Raw genomic sequence first — 11065 nt, 5'->3', positions numbered from 1 at the left:
AACGCCAAAAAAAAAAGAAAAAAAAAAAAAAAAAAAAAAAAAACAGTATTGCCCGATCAGCTGTTCAACATCAAGTGGTTAAGAGACTGTGATCGTTACTCTGACACCGTTTCATTTTCAGATCATCGCTAGTTTGAGAGGTTTGGGCAATGTCAAATATCTGACCCCCGAGGTTGCAGCATTGGTTGGCAACTGTTTCTCGAACCCGAAAGTGAGCACCAAAATCCGAGCTATCGCCCTGGATACCTTCCAAACTGACGCTGGTAAACCTGAGGTGAGTAGCGACTAGACACTCCACTATGCGTTCCTTTGACATACTTAAATCTACCCAACCTCCGTGAACCCGAAAGTGAGCACCAAAATCCGAGCTATCGCCCTGGATACCTTCCAAACTGACGCTGGTAAACCTGAGGTGAGTTAGCGACTAGAGACTTGATTGCGATAGTTGACGTCCTCGATAAAACACACTCCACTATGCGTTCCTTTGACATACTTAAATCTACCCAACCTCCGTGGCCAAATGGGTATTACACTTTTTATTGCAACACCCTCCAGATTCCAGTTAGCTCAGTTGACTGAGGAATTGAATCCGTACCGAGGGACTGTTGAATCCTTGTGGTAACGTAAAAGTCAGAGGGAAAAGACCATGTGTAAGATTATTAAAGTGCACATTATTACACTTTTTATTGCAACACCCTCCAGATTCCAGTTAGCTCAGTTGACTGAGGAATTGAATCCGTACCGAGGGACTGTTGAATCCCTGTGGTAACATAAAAGTCAGAGGGAAAAGACCATGTGTAAGATTATTAAAGTGCACAATTGGGTTATTATAAAGTATAACCCATTGACATCGTAGCATTTAGACTGTAGGCCAAGTGACAAGAAAAACAAATACGCGATGATGTGAAGACAACAATCAAGTTTCCAAGATGGTCCTAGAAAGAACCCTTTGTGAATGCCTCTGTGTGTTTCTCCTTAAAAAAAAAAATCATTTATCTATCCTTACAGGGCTGAGTACGGTGGCTGTTTCGACCAGCTGTTGCCGCTGATTGGCCTAACGCCATGCGCTGTTGTCAGTTTCCCATTCGACGGTCAGAAGTTCTTGAACCCCATCTACGGGCCATCCAAAGTTTCCCTCAAAGTGGACAAAGAAGACGATTCCTTGAAATCCTTCCTGTTCAAGGGTGTGTTTGTGCTGAAACCGCCAAGGTCATCAAGGAATTGATTGAGAACGAGCCCATCATACAAGGTAAGGGACTTTGTTATATCTGCTACAGATTCGTGCTAAAACTGTTAAGAGCACAAACAAAATGAACGACTTACTACCTAGGAATAATCAAGTAGTGGTCATACGTAAAATTAAGTAAATCAAATCGACTCGGACGTTGGAATCACTGGATCTAATACCTATTTCTTCTTCTTATCAAAAAGAAATATTATGGCAGGAAAAGCAATGAAAAAAAAAAAAATTTCTTTACAAGAAGAATTTACTAATGTAGTCACAATTTCGATTTGATTTCAGTACAAGACTTGAGAACATTTGAATTTTTGTTGGACACTCCCAACTCAAAGACGGAGAGAAAGGTCCAGGTTTTGGGAGAATACAAGACTTCCCCAGAGAAGAAGGAAGTCAAAGCATCTTTCGTGTCTCCCATTAAAACGGCTGAGTTGGAAGGTAAGATTTTAAGCAATGGAAGAAAAAATTAATATATGATGAGGTCATGAGGAGCTTTTCTGTCAGTGGCACTATGAGAATAATTTGCTGCTTCGCAACTTCGTCCAGTTACTCCTCCCTCCTCACAGGGTATCAGTTACTCCTCCCTCCTCACAGGGTATCAGTTACTCCTTCCTCCTCACAGGGTATCAGTTACTCCTCCCTCCTCACAGGGTATATAACCCTGTATCTTCTCCTGCTCAAAGATGTCAAATTATTATTTTCTTGTGTCACAATAGAGGACCAATGGAAACCTTAGGGTTCAAAATCCACAATTGATACAACCTGGTTTAATTAGGCCCGGTTCGAGTATTTTATCGTGGAAATTTTTTTTACAATCTAAAAATCCATTTTTTTTTAAATCGGTTCGAGTTTCCAAAATTTTCACGAAAAAAAAAAAAAAACAACAACATTCTCGAACCCGATTACAGCAGCCACATACGAAATTTTTCAAGATTTTCCACCAAAATGAGATTTTCAAATCAGCTGATCGAAAAAAAATTGAACCCAATTTTTTTTTTTCAAATTCTTCTTTCTCGAACAGATTTGGCGAAAATTTGCCGTTTTTGACGAAAATTTCGACTTTTTTTCAGAATGTAAAAAATACTCGAACCGGCCCTTAGTTTTAGGCGTTTTGCCTTTTTTTTCACTCTCGCTAGCTGATATCCATAAAAATATGTACCTACACACGACCTCCAAAGTCCAAATCCATATAGAAAATTAATCTTTTTTTTCCAGGTTCCATCATCAAGAGCAACACTCAGTCAGCAATCTCTGGCAAAGTGTTGAGTGACGGAGTGGAATATTCCTTCAAACTGGGAGCTGAAACCACGGGCAGTGGATCTCACCGCACCTACAAACCTTTCCTCGAATACAAAATACCTGAACTCTCTTCCAACTCTAAACTGATCACCAAAAAAGGAGGCAAAAAACAAGGACTGCAAGCTGTTACTGTAGAAGGTAATTATTTCTCCGTAACTGGCTTTATGCCACCGCACCTTTCTCGTTGGGGCTTCGAACAGCTCCTCAAATGTCCTCACAAGTCCATCCCATAACCACCAGTAGGTACGTTCCAGATGGTAAACCGATCGGATACCAAGCGCTTCTGATCCGTCGGAAAATGATGAATTCAACGTTGTACTTATATGTTTATGTTTTCATTGTTCTCACAGGTGGCATTGTCAGGAGATATTGACTACGATCTCGATGTCTACGTGAAGATTTTAGGTTCTGGTGTTGGCTGGGGACACATCAATGGAGAAAAGTTGGAGGACAGCGTTGACTTGGATGATACAATTGCAAAAGCTGTGCAAGACACGGAAGACGCTGTTAAAAGAGAAAGTACAAAGAAGGTAATGTTTCTAAATTCTAAACCTAAGAGATAATTTTATATCATGTCTTTCCCCCGGTGAGTTCGCCTCATCTTCAAAATCATTAGAAGAGATCATTTTTCACAGGATTTCATGTTGAAATGATTTAAATATCAATTCAATATAGGGGTCGGCATTTCCGTCTTCAATTCCCCTTCTCCACAATCCTCTGTTTGTATTCCTATAATTATGAGTATGACTCCTAAAGCCAAATACTCTTCTTCTTTCTTCTTCAAGTGCTTATCCGATTTAGGATGTTTGCGATCAACTTGTCTAGCTTTACTTTGCTGGTTTCGATTCTGACTAGTTCGTTGGATGTCTTCCTGCAAAAGCTGTGCAAGACACGGAAGACGCTGTTAAAAGAGAAAGTACAAAGAAGGTAATGTTTCTAAATTCTAAACCTAAGAGATAATAATTTTATATCATGTCTTTCCCCCCGTGAGTTCGCTTCATCTTCAAAATCATTAGAAGAGATCATTTTTCACAGGATTTCATGTTGAAATGATTTAAATATGTTAACAAATATTTAGAACACATTCAATTCATTACAATTCAATATAGGTAAGTACTGTCTTACAATTGAACTGTTTATAAGGATCTAGGTAGGTTCTAAGAGATTTCCGGATGTGTTATTGGCAAAAGTGGGAATCAGGGAGATTTTACTTCAACGATAAAAATATAACCTAATTCCAGTTAATTTGCTTTCCGCAGTTTGACTTCAAAAAACATATGACGTTCCTGGATGCTGAGCTTTTGTATCCCACCAGTTTGGGTCTGACGCTGCGTTTGAATGCCGTAGGAAGCAGTGTGGTTAGTCTGAAATTCGACGGCACTAACAACGGTCCGGAGCAACTGTCTTTCACCGCTTTCCCAAAATGATCAAGAGCAGAAGCTCGATATTTACTTTGAAGTTCGTCCATCACAATACCCTGACTTTGGAATCGCCTATGATTATTCAACTATTCAATCCAAGATAGAACAGGGCAAAGTAATACAAGCAAAAACTATCTCGCGTACTAAGTTTACGCATGGAAACAATCCTCAGAGTGAAACATCTAGATTATCTTACGATGTAAAGTCTCACGCCATCTATAGCAGAGAAACACACGACTTTGAGTTCTCTGAAGACGATGATTTCTCTTACCCTCTGTTCAATGTTAACGCTAAGGCAAGCACGAAAATTAATTTTAAAAAAGATGCGGGTACAAGTATCAATATAGACATCACTGGTAAATATGAGAAGGCAGCGTTCCTCAGTCAACTAGATGCCAAGATAGGACAGAAAAAGTCCGGAGAGTATGACATTTCATTTAAGAATAAGTTCTTGACTAACTCTCTAGAGGCTGAACTCAAACGTGTCATTGTATCAGACGAAAAAGAGAAATTCACAAACTCCCTCACTTTTGCATCTGATACATCAAAGGCTGGCAATGCAAAATACTCTTTAAATGCTGATGTAACCAGCAGCAAGAAACCAGATACCATTAATAGAAGAATTCAAGCATCTCTGTTTCTTCCTCAGGAAGAAAAACCCTTGAAAATAGATACTGGATACAAATGGGCTTCAAGCGAAGTTAAGACTCACATTGATGTCACTCTGGGAGATGATCCTTATCTGTCGACCTCAAGTCAAGTACTCTTATCCAAAACTTCTCCATCTGGTAATTTCAAACTCGACCTTTCTGATTTACTTAAGAGTAAAGCAGCATTCAAATTTGTTGCTGGAAAAGAATATAGCAATGACTTTACTATCCAACTATTGGCTCCTAAATTGCAAAGAACGGTTCAATCTAAAACATCTTTAACCATTGATGGAGAAAAATACAAAGGATTCTTTGAAATTTTACTGGATGCTGAAAAAGATCCTAGCAAGAAAGTGCGTCTAGATACTGAAACATCACTAAAATGGACTGATGACAAAAAGAGATTCGCCACAGATAATCAATTCACTCTCTTGAATTACATAACCAAATTTAAGGCTGATGCAAAAGTTGATAATCTAGTTCAAAATGGCAAACACAGCTGGAGCTTTGACCTGACATTCCCAAATGAAGCTATCTTGAAAGGCAATTACAACGGAGAAAGCAACATAAAAGACCCAGAGAGTGATTACAAATTCGATTTAGAACTGGCTCGAGATGGCAAGACGACAGAGGCTTTAGCAAAACTACCCAAAAAACTGAATTTAAATGTTAAAGTTGACAAAATTGATCCTGCCAAAGAAACATTCAATTCTGACGTCAAATTTAAGCTTCTTGGAGAATCAGAATCATTGGTAGATGTTGATGCAAATGTGTATTCACTAGTAAATGGAGACAAGTGGGTTTATGGCTACGAACACAAAGCAAAGGGATCTGTCGTTCCTGAAAATAGAGCCAAGTTTAGTACAGAGCAGTCAACTGAATACTTAAGTGAAGATCTAGACTTGTTTGAAAAGAAAAGTTTCCCACCTCTGGTCACAAAATTGGAATTTGGTTTGACCTCAATTGGAGAAGGTCAATTTGAACTAGCTCTAAAAGGAAAGAAACTATCATATAATGTTGCTGGAAAAATTGATGAAAAATACTCTTCCCCTAACAGTATACAAGAATTTAGATTGAACTCGGACAATACTTTTGATATTGACACATCCAAGTCGGTTCTTGAATCAGATAACAGTTTCAAATGGAATAAGGATAAGTTTATAAGAGTCAACTTTGGTCTTCATGGAAAAGAAAAAGGAATTTCCGTCAATGGTGAAGTAGAAACTCATTCTGTACCCAAGCGTACTTTCTCAGGATCATTGACAGGTGAAGTTCCAGCACAAAATGTTCCAGGAAAAATTGACGGCAGTCTATCGGTTAAATGGGAGAATCAAGAAGCTGGACTTTCAATCAAAGGAGAAACATTCCAAGATAAAACCGGTGGCAAGCTAAGTGTCACTGCCAATCATCCCAAGACCGGTAAAGTAGAAATTTTTGGTTCTAATAAAATTTTAAAGGATAACAAAGGAGTTAACGCCGAATTGTCTTTCATCCGAAATGATAAAAAAGTAAAGCTGGGATTGAAAACTGATTTAACGAAAAACAAACCCGAGTTTGATTTCACGGTAGAACAAAATCCAAGACCGGTAAAGTAGAAATTTTTGGTTCTAATAAAATTTTAAAGGATAACAAAGGAGTTAACGCCGAATTGTCTTTCATCCGAAACGATAAAAAAGTAAAGCTGGGATTGAAGACTGATTTAACGAAAAACAAACCCGAGTTTGATTTCACAGTAGAACAAAACGCTGGCAAATCCCGAGTCTATGTGAAATATGACAAAAAAGATAAAAATCACATCGCAGCAGCCGTAAAATTGCAATGGATTGCCAATGGAGGAGGTTTCATTGATGCAGATGTTGATGGAGACCTTAGATCTGTAGATGATTTTACCTACAAATTGAACTTTGACAGTCCTGTTCTCAACTTGAATAAGATTAGATTTGAAGTTGAAAACAAACCATCTAAAGGCGAAACTCAAAAAATTCAATACTCAGTCAAGAGTGGAGGAAAAGTATTGGTGACAGGAAGTTCAAACTATGTTTACAAAGATGAAGGTGACAGAAAGGTGGTTGAAGGCGCTGGTTCATTTAAATATGAAGACAAAACCTATCCTGTTACATTCAAATACATAATGAAAACATTACACAAATCCACCGATGGTGAAACTGGAGAACTGCATAAGGTGAGTGTAGTGTGTGAAGGGATGAAGATTAAATATGAAGGAGAAAACAAGTTCACAGATGAAGTTTTCCGCGTATACAGGAACTACTGTAATGATGACAAGTGCTATGTCAATGAACTCTCCTACAAGTATAAGGGATCCGATGTATTGGACTACGAACAAGAATTGATCGTTCAACTGGACTTTAGACCACTGCTGAAATATTCTAAACTTCCAGAATCTCACCCGTTCTCTCTCAAGGCTTCTACAAAACGATACGGTTTTTCACTCAATCAACAACTTGAAATCAAATGGAGCCCAACTGATAAAATTGAATACAACGTTTACTTTGAAAGTACTAAAGCTGGTGTGATTGTGGCACTCCCAAAACGCACTTTGGCTTTGGAAAGTACATATGACTTGAAGAAAGAAAAGGGTTTACTTTATGAAGCGAACTTGTGGTTAGACAAAACCCGTGCCCCTGAACAAAAAACTGGTTTACTTGTTAAGTACGATAACTCGTTTGACAAAGATCAGAGAACCATGGCAGCCTCAGGAGAAGTCAAGTTCTCACATCCTGCACTTTCCAAGGATTTATCCCTCAGTGGAAGAGGTGAGTTCTTGAAGGATTGGGCTAATGTTATTGATGCCAATGTTGACATTGATGTGTTCCAGAAGAAAGGACAAAATATTGTGATCGATCTCCAAGTTAATCGTGAAAAAAGAGAAAATGGTGAGAAAGTAAACACCAAGTTTTCAATTGTCAGCAAGGAACAGAACTTGCACTTCGTTTTGGGTGGTTATACCCTAATAGACGCTGATAAAGTAGAAGACCACACTACCTTATCATACACTGACAAAAATAACAAGAAAAGGGAAGGACTTATTCATTTTGAATATTCTAAACAGAAGTTTTCAGGAAAAGTGTTACTTTTCGATTTAATTCAATGGAAAGGAATCGAAGAATTAAAAATCAACCAAAAAGATAATTATTTGGAATACACGTCTAAACACGAGATTAATGGAAATAAGTTTGGAGAGCGCCTTACGATTAACAAGAAAGCTATACTCGACTACGTATTGAAATGGAAATGCCATGACAAACCCGAGAGAGAGCTGGGTTTCAAAGGAGAATTCAACTACAACACCAAAGCTGAAGTCCAAGTCACGGCTTTAAAAGATGGAAAGAAAGTTGAAGTTGCTGTTGCTACGCTTAAATTCGACCAAGAAAACTTCTTGAAACCATCTGAAGCTGTTTCTTTAGATGATATTAAAGACCTGGTTGTCACCTCTAAAGACGATTTCAAAGGAATTCTTAAAGACCATACAGACGTTGTAACAAAGATTGGAAAAGAATTTAGGGAGGAGTCTGCATATCGCTCTGCAGAACTTACAAAAGCTAAACCCAACTTGAAACCTGTGTTAACAGCTATCAACAACCAGCTCAAAGAATTGAAAGAAGAAATCGCAAACGATAAGGCTTTGAAAGATACCGCTGAACATGTTAAGAATACCTTCAATGATTTCCTCGAAAGTTTCGTAACTCTTTTTGAAGCATTTACTCATGTATTGGAAACCGTGACCACTGTGTCATTTGACTTAGCTAATAAAATATCTGAAGCCTTTATAAACCTGGCACCTGCTATATCCGACGCGTACGCCAAGATTAGTAAATACGCCATTGAAGCGATAGATAGCGTTTTGAAAACAGGAGTCACATTGGTCAATACTTTCATCGACGAATTAAAGAAACACGAAGCTGACTTCAAAGGTATTACAGCATTTGGAAATGACCTTTTCTTAGGAGTGGGAAAAGTTGTAGCCAAATGGTACGCCCAAGTACAAGTAGAAACCGCTGAAGTTTACCGAAGGCTAGCCGAACAAGTTAAATCTTTGCCAGTTTATCCACTTATCCAAGAAAAGATAGAAGAATTTAAAAACTTACAAGTTCCAGAAAATGTATTAAGTGTAATCTTGGAAGTTTTAGAAAGTCTGAAAGATTCTCTTCCTACGCCAGAGCTCCAAAACTTTGCTGACGCTTTAATTGACTACTTGAAGAAAATCACTGACTCTGACAAGAAAATAAACTTGGATTCAGAAGAATTGAAAAAATTATTAGACAAGTTCCTTGAAGCTTTCAAGTCTCTCTTTGCATTCATACCTGCATTTAAACCAACTGGCACCAATGAAGAATTGTTGAAACCATCATCTGTGCTTTTACCGATTCCAACTCTAGGTCTTTTCAAATACCCATTGAAGTTTGGCTCCATTCATGTTAGCACATTCAACACATATCTCAACGGAGAACTGCCATTCAAAATATCCCAAGGTATATACACAGCGTTCCGAGGCTTGTTGAAACCTGAGGAGCTCTTACCTCCTTATAAGGCCATTGGATTGATTGTAGACAAGGGTTATGTATTTACATATAATGGCAAATGGTTACCACTAGCAGGATCCTGCTCCTACGTTTTAGCTCAAGACCTTAAGAACAACAATTTCTCTGTCAGCATCAAAGTTCAAAACGGGAAATTATCAAGCGTGGTTGTAACAGATAAGGAAGATGAGGTCGAGGTATTTGTTGACAAGAAGATCAAGTTGAATGGTGCTGCAACTGAATATCCAGTCAGATCGAAGAACCTACATTCTTGGAGGCAGTATGGCAAAGTGGTTGTGCTTGGACTCTCAGGTATCCATGTTTCCTGCTCCGACACCTTTGACTTATGTTCCGTCATTGTCAATGGCTATTATCAAAACAAAGTACACGGTCTCTTGGGAGCACATAATCTGGAGCCCTATTTAGATTTTACCTTGCCAAATGGAAAGCACACAGATGATAAATCTGAGTTCTACAACAGTTATGCCGTGGGAGGATGTGCAAGTCCTGCTAAAATCACCGAGGTGTCTGAAAAATCAAGTGAGTGCAAAGACTTGTTCCATGGAAACAGTACCCTGTCGAGTGGCCATGTATTTATCAACATAAAGCCCTACCTCGAAGCCTGCAGTAACGAAATCAACAAACTATCAACGCATGAACAGAAAGAAGAGAAAGCCTGCCAGTTTGCTGCAGCATATAGTACTGCTGTCAATTTGGCTGGAGGCTTCTGGTTGACCATTCCCTTCAGTTGTCAGGAATACGTCACTTGCCCTGATCAGGGTTCAGAGAGAATAAAGGGATTCGAACCACCGTACTCAAGGGCAGATATTGTTCTAGTTGTAGAAGAAGATGTTAAAAACGAAGAAGTCTATAAGAATCTAGTTCTTCCTCTCATACCTGCCCTTACTGAAGACCTTAAGAAGGTAGGTTTGACGGACCCTCATTTCTCATTGATTGGTTATGGTAGTACTGCTTGGCCACAGCTTTTCACAAAAGATGGCGAGTTTGAATTTGATGCCAATAGTGCCAAGATATCTTTCGTAGATACCTCTGATAAAGATATAACTTCAGAGTTCTCTCAAGCTAAGACACCTGAAGCAAGAGTCAAATGGTTCCTTAAATCTCTGAATCTACTGGGCGACCAGAGTCTAACCAGTGCCTTGCACCAAGCAGCCATTTACCCGTTCAGACCTGGAAGTGCTAGAGCCATTATTCTAGTAGGATCAACTTTACCCAAGAGAAGACCCGTTGATTCTTTAACAACTGCGTACCCACTAATAATCGCCGAAGGTATTGGTGCTAGAGTTATATATGTTGGACCAATCAAAGCTTCTGTAAAGGACAAACAAGACGAAGATATCGCAGGATTTGACGAAGACCAAGTGTTTTTACTCAGCGAGTCCAAACCCCGTAATGTCAGAGGAAACGAAGAGCTATCTGATACTTTGGACATTGACCATGACTACAATGCTTTTGCCGATATATTCAACTCAGATGGTGCTTTCAATTCCGAAGTTTTCTTGAAAGCTAATCCTGAACAAAAGAAAGTATTCACAGGAATTGTTTCAGACACAATAGCAAAGAAATTATCCAAACAGGCTATTCAAGTGTGTACTTGCTGGAAACCTAATGATAGACCAGCTATTTCTATTTGTGCTAATGACATTTTGGATGACTTGGATGACCTGTGAAAGATTCCAAGGATTTTGTCCATCTCTCATGACTCCAAAAATTAACAGGTCAATTACTACGGTAACATGGGGAGATTTATTTATTTTGTATACTACATGTAAATATCGTACAATAATAATAAATATCCTAGGGACTTGAGTCAGAATCTTGTTTGTTTATAAAACTCGTGATTTTTTTTTACCTACTATTAAAAACCACAGTAATTACATAAACTGTATTCTCTGCTTT

At 38.6% G+C, this 11065-nt stretch overlaps 1 protein-coding gene and 1 long non-coding RNA gene across 2 annotated transcripts in view; both read left to right on the top strand.

Moving 5' to 3' along the window:
- LOC103505251 (apolipophorins-like) overlaps positions 1-11006 on the top strand; it is a 16579-nt gene extending 5573 nt beyond the window's left edge. Inside the window, 9 exon segments of the mRNA XM_026820588.1 lie at positions 122-274; positions 563-618; positions 1009-1209; positions 1494-1675; positions 2453-2688; positions 2887-3066; positions 3796-3866; positions 3934-6188; positions 6191-11006. Of these exon segments, the coding sequence (XP_026676389.1) occupies positions 122-274; positions 563-618; positions 1009-1209; positions 1494-1675; positions 2453-2688; positions 2887-3066; positions 3796-3866; positions 3934-6188; positions 6191-10836 (7980 nt within the window). The 3' untranslated portion in view covers positions 10837-11006.
- LOC113465790 lies at positions 3403-3890 on the top strand. The gene is made up of 2 exons (XR_003390397.1): positions 3403-3463; positions 3796-3890. It is a non-coding gene; the product is annotated as an uncharacterized LOC113465790 (long non-coding RNA).
- Positions 11007-11065: the final 59 nt, after the last annotated feature.

This window comes from Diaphorina citri, unplaced genomic scaffold, assembly GCF_000475195.1.
Source record: "Diaphorina citri unplaced genomic scaffold, Diaci psyllid genome assembly version 1.1 scaffold159, whole genome shotgun sequence".
Taxonomy (NCBI): Eukaryota; Metazoa; Arthropoda; class Insecta; order Hemiptera; family Psyllidae; genus Diaphorina; species Diaphorina citri.
The sequence above is the reverse complement of the archived record's forward strand: the minus strand, read 5'-3'. Positions and strand labels throughout refer to the sequence as shown.